This window comes from Paroedura picta, chromosome 11 (assembly GCF_049243985.1).
Source record: "Paroedura picta isolate Pp20150507F chromosome 11, Ppicta_v3.0, whole genome shotgun sequence".
NCBI lineage: Eukaryota > Metazoa > Chordata > Lepidosauria > Squamata > Gekkonidae > Paroedura > Paroedura picta.
In genome coordinates, this window is record NC_135379.1 from 44,218,970 (window position 1) to 44,235,634 (window position 16,665).

The 16,665-nt window shown below is 41.5% G+C and overlaps 1 protein-coding gene across 3 annotated transcripts in view; it reads right to left on the bottom strand.

The window, feature by feature from the left end:
* ANLN (anillin, actin binding protein) overlaps window positions 1-15,681 on the bottom strand; it is a 30,768-nt gene extending 15,087 nt beyond the window's left edge. For all 3 annotated transcript variants that reach the window (XM_077303380.1, XM_077303381.1, XM_077303378.1), the window contains exons 1-11: window positions 15,524-15,681; window positions 12,349-12,502; window positions 11,411-11,662; window positions 9,125-9,462; window positions 8,275-8,479; window positions 6,708-6,898; window positions 6,514-6,612; window positions 5,338-5,449; window positions 3,830-3,934; window positions 477-712; window positions 113-264 (exon numbers count right to left, since the gene is read on the bottom strand). In XM_077303380.1, the coding sequence (XP_077159495.1) occupies window positions 113-264; window positions 477-712; window positions 3,830-3,934; window positions 5,338-5,449; window positions 6,514-6,612; window positions 6,708-6,898; window positions 8,275-8,479; window positions 9,125-9,462; window positions 11,411-11,662; window positions 12,349-12,502; window positions 15,524-15,541 (1,862 nt within the window). In that variant the 5' untranslated portion in view covers window positions 15,542-15,681. The remainder of the gene's footprint in view (window positions 1-112; window positions 265-476; window positions 713-3,829; window positions 3,935-5,337; window positions 5,450-6,513; window positions 6,613-6,707; window positions 6,899-8,274; window positions 8,480-9,124; window positions 9,463-11,410; window positions 11,663-12,348; window positions 12,503-15,523) is intronic.
* Window positions 15,682-16,665: the final 984 nt, after the last annotated feature.

The window sequence follows — 16,665 nt, forward strand, 5'->3', positions numbered from 1 at the left end:
TCCTTTCTCAGGTTTTACTACTAACTCTTCAACTGGGCCATATACTGTATCTAGGCTTTCTGGATTATTATTAAATTTCAAAATTACCCTTCTGAGACAGGCTAGGAATTACCTGTACAAAAGGCTACGCTCTTCTGACAGGGACCCAATGCTGCTTCCAGACTCAGTTCTACAGACGGATATTCTTTGAAACTTGCTGGACTTTGGACTGTCATCACTTGCATTGCTCTCCTCACCAACTGATCTACTAGGGGAAGCAAAAACCTAGGAGGGGAAAAAGAGATTTTTTGAGCCTTCTAAAGACAATTACATTCTGAAACAGACATACATTTCATCACAATGAAAGGACTCTGGTGTTAATTATGAAGATATCCTAGAGGAATTGCTGGGTACATTTTCTATGTCTCCTTGAGAGGCTTTTTTAGCAATCTAGATATGCACAAAATTATATCACGCAAGTTAATATTTTTTCTTACCTCTGGACTTGTAACAGCAACAGATTCTGTTAAAGGTGTTAGGAGGGACATTGATGAAATATTCAGTGTCTCTTGTTCATAGTCACTGTCAGCTTCTAAGGTCATACTCATCTCTTTTTTAAGTTTCTCTATGTCAGGCCCATCATCCTGAAGAACTTCATCAAAGATATCACTAATCACTTTTGAACTATTGACATCTTTCTCCTCCTCCCTTGCCACAGTCTCATGTTTTTGGTCTGGAAAGTAAAATGCATAGGTCTTAACAGTTTGGAACTAAAAGTATGTAAAGGGGTAGCAAACACAACAGAAGACAGAATCAGAATACAGGATGATCTTGATAGGCTCATGAACTGGTTTAAACTGAATACAATGAAATTCAATAGGGACAAATGTAAAATTCTGCATTTAGGTAGGAAAAACCATAGACACCAATATAGGATGGGGAAGACTTGTCTTGTGCTAAAAGGATCTAGGAGTCTTAGTAGACCATACATTGAACATGAGTCAGCAGTGTGACCCAGTGGCTAAAAAGGCAAATGGGATTTGGGGCTGTATCAAACTGAGTATTGTGTCCAGATCACGGGTGCTGATGGTACTGCTTTACTCTACTCTAGTTCAGCCTCACTTGGAGTACTATGTTCAGTTTTGGGCACCCCAGTTGAAGAGGGATGTTGACAAACTGGAACAGGTCCACAGGAGGGCAACAAAGACGGTGAGGGGTTTGGAGACCAAGACGTATGAGGAAAGGTTGGGGGAGCTTGGTCTGTTTAGCCTAGAGAGGAGACGACTGAGAGGGGATCTGATAGCCATCTTCAAGTATTTAAAAGGGTGCCATATAGAGGATGGAACAGAGTTGTTCTCCCTTGCCCTGGAGGGACGGACCAAATCCAATGAGATTAAATTAATCCAAAAGAAATTCCGTATAAATAGCTGAAAGAAGTTTCTGAAAGTTAGAACGGTTTCTCAATGGAACAGGCTTCCTCTGGAGATGGTGGGTTCTCCATCTGGATAGCCATCTGACAGAGAGGCTGATTCTGTGAGGATTCAAGGGGGTGGCAGGTTACAGTGGATGAACAATAGGGTTGCAAGTGTCCTGCATAGTGCAGGGGGTTGGACTAGATGACCCAGGATCCCCTTCCAACTCTATGATTCTAAAGTGCCACATATTAACTAGAAATTGAGATCGGGAAGTTACAGGACCGGCTGGGAAAGTCCAGAAGGTAATCACAGCCAACTCAGAAAGGTCTTGCCAAGGAATAAAAAGATGAACCTGCATTTCTGACCATGTTGTACAAGACAGAGCAGTGCACAAGGCAAGGTACCTATAAAGACTTGAGCAAGAGGTAAGGTTTATTGAGCTCTAATCTATTTTATTCACTCATTCAAAATAGAAATCAACAGTTTTTTTCCTAACTCATCATTTTAGAGGAGTCTTTGCATAAGGAACCAGCAATAGATTGGATTGGATCCACATTGCCAGCAGCACTGAGCTTCCTTGCACTTTCTTTTCCATAATCTCCATGAAGTGCCACTCCTGGAGCACTTTGAAGAATCAACCCCCCCTTAAGATTAATGCAGAAACTCATAGAGTCACCATCCCCAAAGATGAATATTCGTATCCAAATAGCAGAGAACTAGATCATTGTCATATGTGAAAGAATCCATGCCTAAAGTCTATCTGCTCATGCCCCAATATGGCTTCTGATTTCATCCAATCCATAGGTTCCTTAAGGAGATAAGCAGAAAGTAACTTCCCCAAATGAAGGAAACTAATTGGATGATAGCAGAATGTATTTTTAAATATATAGAAAATATTCTAATGTCTCCATGAATCAGGCATTTGCCTGCTGGAATCAATTTGAAAAATTGGGTCAAGACTGTTCCACTAGGCCTATGGTTGAGGGAGGCCCAAATAGAACATCAAGAAGTGCTGTCCACACTGCTGAAATAGAGGGAAAATCTATCCCTCCAAAGATTATGACCCCCCCAAATTCAAATTAGAGATTGAAGAACTTTATAAATATGTGTTTATAAATATTTTAATAAATTTTTATTATGTAATTTATAAATGTCTCACTGATTTATATGATGTAATTTGTTTTTAATCTTGTTGCTACCCACCTTTAATGAAAGGAGGGGTTACAAAAATAAAGTTTATTATCATTTGCTTTGCTTACTTAAAGCAATGTTGAGTCATTGCCCCTTCACATATCAAAAAAGTGTCCCAACACCAGGACAAATAACTTAGTTTTTTTTTCTTCTATCTTATTACACATACACCCCCTTTACATTTGCATTCGTTTTTAGATTTCACCATCAGTCCTACAAGCTCAGTAGATAAATTAGGACTTTCAGGAAGCAACAACATCTCACACACCTTGTGCCAGCCCACAGCAGTCTCTGCAGTACCACTCATTTCATGCATTAAACATACACTCTTCTATCCATAATCAGATTATATTAATACTTAAAGAGATTAGAAAAATTAAAAGGGACCAAAAGGGGGGCTAGCCAATCCACTGGAGGAAAATTGTGAAGAGCACATTCAATTTCTTACTCTTACCCAGGAATCAAGCAAGGCTCATATGGTACATATCGGATAGTAGGCTCACAGAAGACACAGACATCCAAGCAATATGTTTAACAGCAGGAGGAACACAACAAGCATAAAACTGACCTTTACCAAGCCATGGCAAATTTGCAGCTGCAATTCCAACTTTTGACTATATCCAGATATTGGTTTGAGCTGGATTTTCATTGCTCTAGTCTAAATCATACTAAGGCTCTGGACTTAATGCTTACCAGACATTTGGACTGTCATCCTGGAAAAATTGGTCAGCCTATTCACACTGTTCAGGACCCCCCCCCTTTTTTTTAAGCCCTGATCTGGTGGATGAATAGTCTCAAACAAAAGATGACAAAAAGCAACAGGTACAAGCTAAGTGAATCTGGCTATCAACGAACGGCAGGAATCAGTAAAGATTTCTTCCAAGAAGAGAAACGTAATGTAAATCACGGCTAGCAAACTTAGAAGATAAGTCACAACCTTTTTGGTGCCTGTAGAAGAATTGCTGCTCTGTTTTTTAATATATAAAAATCTGCTCAACTTCTTCTGGATGTTCCCAGACACATGCCTCCAGTAGAACAAGGATACATCAAGATTTTGTATGAGATCTCAGAAAGACTGCCATGCCAGAGACTATTCCTAGTCTATAGTGAAGGAGTTTATATTTATTTTGGGATTTTAATACTGAACCCTCATGAATACTCACCTGGGAATGGTTGACTGTAGAGAATGTTTTCAAGGATGAGGATGACTAACTTAAGAGGACACAAGACAGAAAAATACATACCATTTTGTTGTTCAGGCTTTGAAATAGACATTGTTTCTACAGTAGTCTTTGGTGGAGAGATTTTCAGAGGACTAAATTCTTCTGTCTTATTTTCTTGTTTAGTACCTAGACATTTCCAAAAAAGATCAATAAGTATTTTCTAGAAACCAGGTTTGTGGGCTATACAATTTTGGGGAATCTTAAGTATTTGAGATCTTCAGCCCATTTCCTCTGTGTCAGGCAATGAATCTGATCAGAAATAGTTTCCATGCTCATTATGAAAAAAAGGATTTGCTCCTTACTCTCCATAGTAAGTGCAATAAATTAAGACACTGAATTCATCCGTATCCCTGATTCTGCCAGCCATTTCTACAACTGATTCCTTTTTCATGCCAAGTTCAGAAAGTGTCTGAATAAGCACTCTATAAATAAGCACTACATGTCCAGAAAAGATCAATCTAATGAGATAAATCACCCATTTACATCTAGTGGGCTGATGGTTCTGTTTATGAGTCAGCTGGTAAACATTTATTTAAGGTTTCACCAATTCTGCTCAAAACATCAAGGAACTGCTAACCAGTTATGTCCTAATACAGAACAGTTAACATCCCTTCTGTCATACAGTATGTAAAAATCCACATTCTCATAAAATTCATACTGGAAAGAAATGCCAAGCCCTGGAATATAGACTAAAGTTTCCCTTGAAGCCATCTACAGCAGTGGTCCCCAACCTTTTTATCACCGGGGACCACTCAACGCCTTTTACTGAGGCCCGGTGGGGGGGGGGGGGGTAGTTTACTCCTCTACTCTCAACCATTGCCCTAGCGCTCTTTGATTGCTATGGTAATGTTTAAACATCCCTTCAAAATAAGATACAGACACGCCACAACAATGAAGTGTGTTGTAAAGGGCTGGGGGGTATGAAGTAAAGGGGGTGGGAGAAGGCCTCCTTCGGGGCCCACCTCCAATTAGTCAAAGGACCACATGTGGTCTGCGGCCCACAGGTTGGGGATCACTAATCTACAGGGCTACAATCAAAGTAACACTGCATTTGTGCTTTTAAAATCACAGGTCTGCAGGCTAGGGCTCTAGAGCAAAATGCAGCTCAACAGGGAACCAAATATGGCCCTAAAGAAAACCAGATCTTTAACTTAAAAGTCTATTGGAAGGATAGGCAGGATGCTATAATCACCAGGACATCAAGAGAATGTCAGGAAAATATTTTTATGGGACTATGGGGCTCCTTAGAAATAACGGAGAAAGCAAAATACCGAGTGAACAGGTGCACAAATTTATGTCTCTGTATTGAAAGACTCATGTGTGGTCCTTCTCGTGTACATTTCCCATTCTGAGACTTTCTAATCAATTAGTAACATTTTCAGCTGGGGAAACAGGCTTTCACACACAGGATTTGTTTTTGTTGCTTTCTTTCTCTACATTTGGACAATTGGGCACTTTAATTTTGAAAGGCTGCCAATTCATAACATTTTAAGATTCTTAACAACATTTTAAAGGCAGAGCTTTCTCACCTGAAGAGGTGCCTTCTCCTACTCTCTCAAGTGTTGCAGACTTTTCTTCTGGTAAAGGAGAGGAGGCATCTGAACTGGGGAGGTGTTTTGAGCTACTTTGAATTTGGCTTTCCTGTAAAAACCAGAAATACATTGAACCTATAACAGCTAGTTGAACTAAAAACAAGTGAAACTTGGGTGCCTCAGGAACTCCAGAATATGTTTCAATCCTCAAGTGTGAAAACAGCCTTCTCTTCTTCAATTTCTCCCATGTCTTTAGCCACTTGGGGGGGGGGGGGGCACTGACAAGGGCGATGGCCCACTCCATATCTGCCCTGCCTCCATCAACAGTCTTCAAAGGTCGCCTCATAAGTTGTGCCAAGGGCAGATGCAAATAATCAGAAGGGTTGGACTCTTTACCAGCGAAGGCAGCGGCAAAACAAGACTTATGCTGACCAACTGGCCACAGAGGAGCACAAACAATACACAGCTGAGTCAAAAGCACTTGCACGAGCAAGAGAGGTGGCAACATCTGTGCTGCTTTTGCCCCTCAAGACCAGCCTACCCTGTACACTGAGTGCCAAACACCATCATCAAGCTGGAAGCACTTGCTCACTGCACTTGGCCTCCTGCAGCTGCTACATGAAGATGCCACAGCTAGGAGAATGGTAACTTACTGCAGCTCTTGCCTTTTTTAAAGCTGAACTTGGGGGTGGCATTCGGTCAGACTGAAGTTCAAACAGGCTATTCCAGCAAGCACTGAGTGACCTGCTTTTCTGTCCTTGGGGAAGGAGTTCTGCGCACAGCCTAGCAAAGTCATGGAATGCAGTCCAATTGTCCAGGCCAATGGTTGAGCTCAGCTTATATGAGAAGTAAGCAGGCTCAACACAGTATCATCTTCTCCCTAAGTACTACAGTATCATAATGGAATTGTGAGAATTTGGAAAAAACATTTTATTGGTGAAGCTTGTGATGTTTACCTGCAAATAAAGGTACCTGACATGCCACTAGATCTCAAGTAACCTGAATGTCAACTCTGCAGGACTGGTACAGATGATGATGTACGTGAAGGTGTTTTCTGCCCTATGTGGGACTACTTAGCACAAAGGAAAATACAAAACATATGTTGCTTCAGTGCATGTGCAATGGTGTTTCTATCATTTATGCACTCAGCCCAAAGAAGTTTCAACATGCTACCTGTTTTGTTTGTGGACCTTCACTTGCTCCTCTTTCAGCACTCCATAGTCTGCCTCTGTCAAAGCGACCTCTAAGGGATGAGAGTTCTCTTTCGCGTTCCTGAACACAAAATAAACATAGCCTGAACTTGCATATCCCATAAAAGGATGTCCAAATGCAATCACGATAAATATTAAGGATATAGCAAGTCATACCTGCTTGAGCTGCTGTGCTAGATGGGCAGTTGAGGGTGCTTCATTCTGTCTCAAGAGCCTTTCTTGAATTGTCTTTGTATTTGGAGTGATAATGGGAGTTCTGTGTCCTCCACTTATAGCAGGACTATGTGCACTATGTTCCTTGCAGCGCTCTCCAAAACGCTCCAGAAAAGGCTTAATGCCTGGCCCTCCTACAAGAACAATGGGTTTTGCTTCATTAACTGGGTACGATGAACCTAATTCTCAAACACAGCATGAAGCTCTTTTGGAATGCCTGTGTTCTACACCACACACTTTCGTTCTGCATCACACCTCCACTGTGTGTGAATTCCATAAGTCGCAGGACTTCCACAGCTTCTATATGTTTTTAAGCTGTCGCTCACATATGCTAACTAATACCGGGCAAAAGGTCAATCAACTGCCTAGACAGATTTATTGTAGAAAGGCATTTTGAGCTTTCTGCTAGGGAAGTTCAAGCATTCCAATAAAAGTTACAAATCACATACATAAGAGTGCTTTAGCCAAACAGGTAGAACAGCTTGGAATGTAAATAAGCCTAGACCCAGATTATAAAAACAAACAGGGCTGAAAAGGTTGAGTTACATTTATTAAGTGCCCCCAATAGATATGCATACAAGGAAAATGGCCATGCAATGCAAGGAACGCTGCCTGATATTTTTTATGCCAGGCTCAAAGGTCTGCAATGTAAGTGCAGTGGCCACATGGAGCAGCAGTGACTGGAGCCCATCAACCATTCTAGTCTTTCTAATGGTAACTTCTTTACCGCAAGTGAGATGCTAACATAGAAAGATTAAGGTCACTGGACTCATCTTATACACCAACAGTGCCAGACTACATTTGCTTTATCCCATGGCATTTTAAGATTGTGTTGTTCATGCATATATATGCTTAAAGAAAAAGACAAAGTTTAGTTTAAGATGCCACAGTATTTACCAGTACCAGTAGCAGCCTATCACAGTAGGTGTACAATGCGTAAAGTTTCCCTTGGCTAAAAGTGCACTAGCTAAAAGTGCACAGTAATGGGATTGTGTGAAATTCTCACTACATATAGGCAAATGCTACAAGAAAGAATTCCTCTATGTAGTTGTACATGCTCACTAATAGATTAACACTTGGTAAATAGTAAGGTACCCTTTGATTCTACTCAGTACAAAATAATATTAGAGTGCACTTTTATTTTAAGCAGTTTATTTTTTAAATGTAACTTATGCACAGCACTATGAAGGCACTATGAAGGCAGATAAATTGTGTTACAGCAATCTGATATCATTACAGTAATTATTACAACCATCTGAAATTGTTAAAAACACTAATAACTGAAACCTTACATGCCATGCATTTCACTACTAAGCTACACTAATAAGAAATAAACTGAAATATAAAGCTGCACCATTCTGCATTTCGCTAAGACACAGTTTCACTCTTGGATATACCCAACAGATATAACTCCGGCTACTCAGCTAAAATCCACACCCTGCATCACAGAGATCCATTTTCCTTGCAAAATTTCTAACAAAACACAATAATTCTGTTCCACATAATTCACCTGGTGTGGCTGGCTTATCTTTGTGGTCAAGTTGTGAATGTGCTCCTTTAATTGGCTCTTCTTTGGCTGGAAGTGGCTGTGACAATGCTGGTTTCAAAGATGATTTAAGAATAGGCTTTCCCTGTGGAAGCTGCAACTTTGGTGTCTCAGTATCGTTACCATGATGGTTATTTACTCCCAAAATGGTTTTGGAAGTAGCATTTCCCTGGAGCGAAGGGGGAAAAGGACCGATAGTTTAGTTCAAAAGATAGCAATACAGAATTCTTCACATATTTCATTAAACGGAGGGGGAGGGGTGGGGACTGTTTCCCAGGGGTGATTGTCACTGCTCCAGAATGGCAGCTTGCATAGAAATGTTCTAAAAGTCTTTGCCTCTCTCCGTTATGGTTTGCACCAAGGCAGTTTTAGTGGGGATCTGTAAAGATAATCAGCACCTTCTAGGAAATTTAGCCCATCAAGATACTTTTAAAATATTTGCCACTCTCAAGACTGATGAGGTACATATCAAACACATATATACAGTCAGTTGTTCATACATTTTTCTCTTTAAGGCATCTCATCTGTAAAGAAATCCCCCAAGAATGAGTCAGATTACAGTTCCACTAAATTAGATTGGAGGCAACAATACTGTTTTAATAATACATTGTACAGAGGACAGTATATCACAAAATTCTTTTTCCTAAAACTACACCACGATTTTAGAGGTCTATTCAGAAGTCTCATTGCATTAAATGGGACTTACTGCCTTAACATGTGGCTAGAGCTGCAGCCTAAGATTATTGCAATGGAGAGTAAACCTCAACCATCTGGACAGCAAAAAACATACATCTGATGAAATATGATCACTTACCAATATCCCAGAGATTGCTGACTTATTCACAGATGACTCAACAGCCCTTTGGGAACAGGATGCAGCATCCTGTTTCACACTGCCACCATTGATTCTAGCAGATGCTCCACTTGTAGTGGACAGTTTGGATAAACAAGTAGTACCAGGCTGTTCTTGTGTGTTGTTTTGTTTTGCAGATGGATGACTTAGGTCATTTTCCCAGGAACCAATCGTAGCAGCAAGGTTAGCTAAGCGGCCTCTTCTCCCAATTGGGGTCTCAGATGTATGGGGTAGTTTGGGAGGGGAAACAACCAGTTCTTTTGATTGGATGGGAAGTATGCAAGGACTTTCAGACATATCTGAAAATAGAAAACATACAGTGTTAAGTGTGGCACTTGCTTAATAAAACAGTTGTTGCTATAAATATTAATGAGATGCAGAACATCAAGTGCAGCAGAATATACAACTGATCTAGCCCTCATACTACGTCCTATGGGAATACAGGACTTGACATAAGGGACAATAGCCAGCCTGTGCCCTATGAAAGAGAACGGAACACACAAGTGACACTCACATAAAAGATTGAGCTATGGAAGAACTTGCACATCAGGTACAACTTTCCTACCATAAAGATTCTCAGTAATTACATGGCACAGCCTTATCTTGAGGTCATTACATTTTGATCTTGCCCTTTATTCAAGGAGCTTAGAGCAGTATACATGGTTTTTCCTTCTCCATTTTATCATTACAAGCCCTCAGTGCATGTTCTGCTATGCTTTAATTCCAACAAGGTATTTTTTGGGTTAACTTGTATGCCTTCATTAAAAAATCTTTTGCACCAAGGATTCATGTTTGTGAGCAATCTGAAGAAACCCGACAGCTGGTCACTTTCTCTTGGCTAGAGATCACTCAGTGAGCTTCCCAACCAAATGGAAACTAAGGCTTTTCCTGCATGCTCAACTGATTTTGGGGGGCTAAATCACAAGTATTGGAATCAGTTTGGGCAGGATTCTTCCACATGTCCGCCCTCCTGCTGCATTTTTCCAGATGTGGACAGTTTAAGAGAGGTGACTATTATCACTGGTGGTACCCATTTTTCAAAGCAGCACTTAAATATCAGTATAGCATTAGAGTGTTGTAGCAATAGGCATAAGAGGTTATCTGAATTCCCAGCTTCCATTTAAAAGCAAGTCTCTAGCCCTCTTCCCACAAAGATATGCCTTTTTCCTGTTATCTCCATAAGGGTTGGAGCTAGAGACTAACTAAAAAAATGAAAACTGGAAATTCAGAGAACATCCTAAATGTATTGTTACAAGACTCAAATAATATAATATTTCAATGCTCTTCTTTGGGGTGTAGAGGAGAGGCAATGGTTTGACCACTACAGTTCAGACATCAAACAGTGGGCAGGACAAAGAAAACAAGACAGAAACATTATGCTTGAGGAAAAAAAACAGACTCAATGTCAGCTTCCAGAAAAACAGTGGGAAAAGTGGTCTCAAAAGAACCAGGGGAAAAAACAGGGAGATTACATGAAAACGAAAGGCACAAAATACATCCACAAATCAGGGGATAACCCAAAACATTATGGTGTCAGAACTGATTGGGGGGGGGGGGAGATGTGAAATAGTCCAAAAATTGCTTCTAAATTCATGCAGCAAAACTCTTATAAGCTGCAAATGAATTAGTTCATTTTCCCTAAGTTTCAAGCTGTTAATTTGCTTCAAAATTATTAACATAGTTATGTAAGGGCAGATAAGAATAGTTAGCAAATCTGCCAAGTCAAAACAAATAATTTATATTCCACATTCCAAAAAAGTGATGCATTTGGCTGGGCCCAGTATATCTGAGAGATCGCCTCTCTGTATATACCCCACAAAGAGCTCTACACTCTACAAATGGATCTCTTCTGTTGAGATTCAACAGAAGCAACAACACCCACTAGGCCCCCAGAGCCACTCCTCTCACACAGATGTGACCTTGGAGCAAACAAAATGGCAACCCTGGACTGACCCTCCTATTTATTATATTTATATACCACCCTCCCTTTTGGAGCAATTGTTTTAATTTAATGTTTTAATTAAGAAAAATCATTATCATTCAAATGTTACTGTTATTACTATTGTTATCCTGCTGTAATTATTGAGCCATGTTTTTACCTGTATTATGATTTCCAAGTTTCCTGTAAATTGCCCTGAGCCACGAGGGGAGGACGGTATATAAAGAATGCAAGACAAAACTGAAAGACCAAATTTCCATCTTACGTCACAGTTCTACATGCTGCATCATGTAAAATGAAACACATACCACTATCCCAACAACGTCGTTGTTCAGCCAGCTTTTGCATACGTGTTTTAACAGCAGAAACTGATTCAGTTTTATGGTCCTGCTCTTTCTCAGATGACAATACAACAGACTGAGAAGTGGGAGCAGTTTCAGGAAGAACTTGGTTTACAGAAGATGAGTTAACTGGATGCATGTTCTCAGAACTAGGAGCTGCAGCCTCCACCTTATCTGAGCAGCGTCTTTTGGATGGTGATGGCTTGGTACCTGGCTTCGCTGTAGAAAATTTGGGGGAAAATAAAGTTAACCAAGGTGATTTCAGGGTGAAGCATTTATTACAGTAAACACAGAACAAAACAAGAATAATCCATACCTGAGAGCAAAATTCCTTATTACGTAGAAGAGTTGTTTTTTATATCCCGCTTTTCAGTACCAGGAGTTTTAAAGGGGCTTACTATCACCTTCCCTTCCTCTCCCCACAAGACACCGTGTGAGGTAGATGAAACTGAGAAAGCTCAGACAGGACTGCTCTGCAAGAACAGCTCTGACAGGACTGTAACTAGCCCAAGGTCACCCCGCTGGCTGTACATGGAGGAGCAGGGAATCAAACCCAGCTTGCCAGATTAGAGGCTGCCATTTCTAACCACTACACCCAGCTTGCCTATTATTTCACAATTCTTACTGTCTGATGTCTCACTTGCAAAATGTTTTAACAAATAATGGAAATACTTACAACAAAGCTGTTCTTACAAAATACCAAGAGTATTTTAGTAAAAAGCCACAGGATATTGTGCAGGTACAAACTGCAACCTTATTTTCAGCTAAATGAGACAATGATCTTTAATGTCTATTCTGGCAGTTAACTGACTACTGGAACAAGCAAAGGTAGGTCTTTTTAAGCAAAAGCCTGAAAATCCAGTTAAAGTAGTTCCCTCTTCTCACATAGTATTTGTGAAAGGTACCTTCTTCAATAGACTGAAGGGGCTGGTTTCCAGTTTCTAACAAAGGTTCTCTGCTCCTTTTTGTTTGAATTGTAGGTCTCATTCCTCCTACCGGCCGTTCAGCCATTTTCTTCTGTAGATTCTCTCTCCTGGCACGAGTTCGCTCAAGAAGTTTCTAAATATTTCACAGAAGATTATCACAGGCATAACTTTCAATAAGCAATTTAACTCATTATACAAAAAATACTCTAAACAGAGGGTTAGACCCAGATTACATTTCCCAAGGGCAGAATAGAACTTACCTGCCTTCCCACTCCCTCTGCAGTACCCTGATTTCCATGAAATGTTGCTTCTGGAGGTTGGGGAAGTCTGAGGAACCACATGAGGGGGGCTTGCAGTGCAAAAATACCTATTTAGACTGGATCCAACCCAGTATGTTAAATTTTATAGCTTTTTTGTTCTTAATATAGTAAGTACTGGTGTACAGAACTAACTTGGTATGTTAAAATCCATATGTAGTATCTTGTCCTAGAAAGTGTCCTATTGAGTACAAATTACTCAGGGAGTAGTATGCTAATATATTATAATTTTTTTTGCAGAATTGTTCATAAGAATCTGACAATGCAGGCAGTCCCATTGTATTAGTAACTGGAGACTCGAACCCAGTTTTGTCTATCGAATGGATGGACTACAACCTGGACCACCATCAGGAAGCAGCTCTCTAGAATTTGCAGCAAGTAGATGAGCTGCTGAATAATACAATTAAAGTGCTGACAATGGATAAAACTAATTTAAGCCAATCCTAATTATCAAACCTAATTAAAATGGAAAGAACATTCCAGTGCAGAAGGCTAAATTAATTGTAATGCAACAGGAAAGAGGCAAATCACAAGCTGTTAAAACCAGTTGCCACACTCTTTATCAACTCCAGAATTAGCACTGCCTAGCAATTTTTAAATTAGTGAATTTGATCTATATTTAATGTGTGTGTGTATATATATATATTACCCAGCAGATAGACGTATATAACATTATGCTATAAGTTGTATTGGTCTAAATGACCATTAATGAAAGTTGTTGTTTATTTAAAGCACTGCCACACCAGGGCTAATTATACTGTTCTAAAATTATACAGAGAAAATACTTTCAATGGGTAGAGTATCATGCTTCTTTTTAGCTTACACACCATTCACCATGCCTGGGAATGACTGCAGTAGAGTGCATTTATAACCAGCAGGGGGAAGTATTTCCCTTGGCAGGAGGAGTCATAGCCAGCTGGAGAAAGTAAAGGAAGTTCAAGTTATGGTCATTTTGTTCTGAAACTAACTTAGGCCTTTAAACTTATTCTGATCACTTCTGATTTAAAGAATACGGTTTTTTTTTCTCAAAAAAAATCAGTAGCCAAAAATTGGAATGGTCACATGGATAAATGTTATTCAGATATAGAGATGTAGCACTTTAAAACTGGGGTATAGAGCAGCCACATTTCATTTTGCTTTAGAAATTATATATAGAGAGAAATGTGTTTAGAAATTATACCCTAGCTGTAACTCACCATAAATACCTAGTTCTAAGAGTTAACGCAAAAGTTAACATTTTAAAAATCTAGTCCGCCCTGTGCCTCAGCTCAGAGCACTTAAAGAGAGTTCTATGCCTTCATATTAAAAGGTTTGTATCATAACTAAAAGTACATGATTCTGATGCAAAATCTCCCCTATCAAAGCAATTTGCCCCTCCTTGTAGAACCCTAAAAAATACTAGTGCTGTACCAGTTCATAAAAGAAGGTGCTGTCTATGGCACAGACTTTTTCCCCAAGATGCAGTTATTATATATTTGCATGTCCTTCAATATTGTGAAGTATTTGAATTCACAACATGGACAACGTAAGACTTGACTGCTGCACCCTGTACTTAAATTCATTCAGTTGCATAAGAAGGGTGTGGACTATGGAAAATGTTCAACACCATGGCACAATTTAAGATCAATTTAATATAGCCTAAGATCAGTTTGTAACAGCCGCTTAAACTGATTTACTATAAATGAATTAATACTTTGCAGTAAATCCAGTTCAAATTTCTTCTGCTTGACGTACACCAGGTCAAACATCTGAGTTCATAATAGGTATCATGGCCCTCTTCTCCTTTAGAAATATGCATCATGCTGCACCAGTTTTAGGTTGGCAGAAATTCAATGATTCCAAACCCCTTAGTTTTATGACAGCCCAAACATACAGAGATGTGTAAAGTCCTATAAGAAACACCATCATAGGGACTCTTAAACCTACATTTGAATAAGTACTGAAGTAATACACAGACACTATCCCGCAGATGGAAATAAGTTCCAAGCAGAAAAATCATAAATTTCAGTCACAGAGACTGATCCAGTAGTGAGTCAGGCGCAAGGACAGAAGAGTGCTAGATGATACATGAGCTAAAAAGAAAGCTATTTGGAAGTGCCACACCCATTTATTTTTCCTTGGCTCGCTGGAAGAGAGGAACAGTTTGCACACGTTTGAATAAACTCACTACCTAAACACATCGATGCGAAAAACGCCTAGGGTAGATATACAAACTAGCATTGTTCCATGTATTGTTCTTATGTTATTATGTAAACCGCTCTGTGCCCCCGCGGAGGGCGGTATATAAATTAAAATAAATAAATAAATAACCCCATAGGATAAAAACTTCTCGAGTGTGTACTTTTCGCTTTGCTGCCTTCATCATACGCCCTGCCTTTCTTTCTCACCAGTGGGGGCCCCAAGGCGGCTGAAGCCGTTCTGCTCTCTTCTATTTTGCCTACACAACAACCCTGAGAGGTAGGTGCGGCTGACAATGCATCGCTGCCCCCAAAGTTATCCAACCCGCTTCTAAAACATCCTCCCCTTCCCCGCATTGTCTACTTTGACCGTCAGCATTTAAAGGCTCCCCCACCCGAGGTAGGAGCAACACAAGGCGTTCAAAACGAAACCAAAATAAGCCACGGGGTGGGGGTGGGGGCTGCCACCAGCGCCTATTTAAGGCTACGGACAGGGCAACGGTACGTGGCCAGGACCCCACCGCAGGCCCTCCCACGCAGACGCCAGCCTGCCTCCCTCCCAGCACCCCGGGGCGGCTTCCTCCAGGGACGCGAGCGCAGCAGGGCCCGAGCCCGGAGGGAGAGCGAGCGCCCCGTCCCCCGCCAGACGAGACCGCTTACCTCAGTGAAGGGGTCCATGTCCGCCGGCGCGCTCGCGCTCCTCCTCAACCGAGTCCGCCCGTAGCGAGAGCGGCCACAAACCGCCCTCCAGATTTGAATTTCAGCGCCCGCTGTCTGCCGAGCCCCGCCGCGCGCCTGCGCCCCGCCCACCAGCTGATCACGTGGGGGAACGGACGCCGGTCGGGGCGGGCAGGCACTCCGCGAGCGCATGCGCGCTGTGTCCGTGGTGGGAGAGGCGGGAGGGGCTTCTAGCTGTCTGTGAGCCGTTGACGGAGAGGATGATTGATGCGACGTCCCTGTTGAAGGGCTTGCAACTTAGACGGTTGTCCGCTGTTTCCTTCGCCCGGCTGCTTGTTCCGGCAGCGAACGGGTTAAGGAGGACGCCTGCGCGCGGCATGAGAGACGGCGAGGCATCGCCCCAGTGCTTAGAACGTTCCCAACCTCCCGGTGGCCCCTGGAGATCCGCGATTCACAGTTCACAGCAGAGCTCCCGATGGCAGCTTATTATTGTTCCCCTGGAGAAAAGAGAGGCTTTGGGGGGGGGGGTGGATTCCATGGCATGGTATTCTTCTGGAGTCCCCTTCGCCTCACAATCTGTTCTCAAGAAAGTGTCATTTCCAGCTGGCCCCCTCATTACTGAGGCAGGAGTTTAACGACAAAGGAGATGCTGCATTGCACACAGAGAGATTAAAATATGGGGTTTGGTGCCAGAGGCTGTGGCGATGGCCACAGTAAAGGGGGATTAAATCTATCGAGGACTATTTGGCTGAGGGGAACCTCCACATTCAGAGGTACTAAGATCATGGCATCCGGCCCTCTCAATTCCTGGCAAATAGATGGGGAAGAAATGGAGATAGTGACAGATTTTATTTTCCTGGGCTCCAAGATCACTGCAGATGGGGACTGCAGCAAAGAAATTAAAAGATGCTTGCTCCTGGGGAGGAAAGCTATGGCAAATCTAGACAGCATCCTAAAAAGCAGAGACATCACCTTGCCAACAAAAGTGCGTTTAGTCAAGGCTATGGTCTTCCCAGTTGCAATGTATAGCTGTGGAAGTTGGACCATAAGGAAGCCCGAGCGTCAAAGAATTGAGGCTTTTGAACTCTGGTGCTGGAGAAGAGTCTTGTGAGTCCCTTGGACTG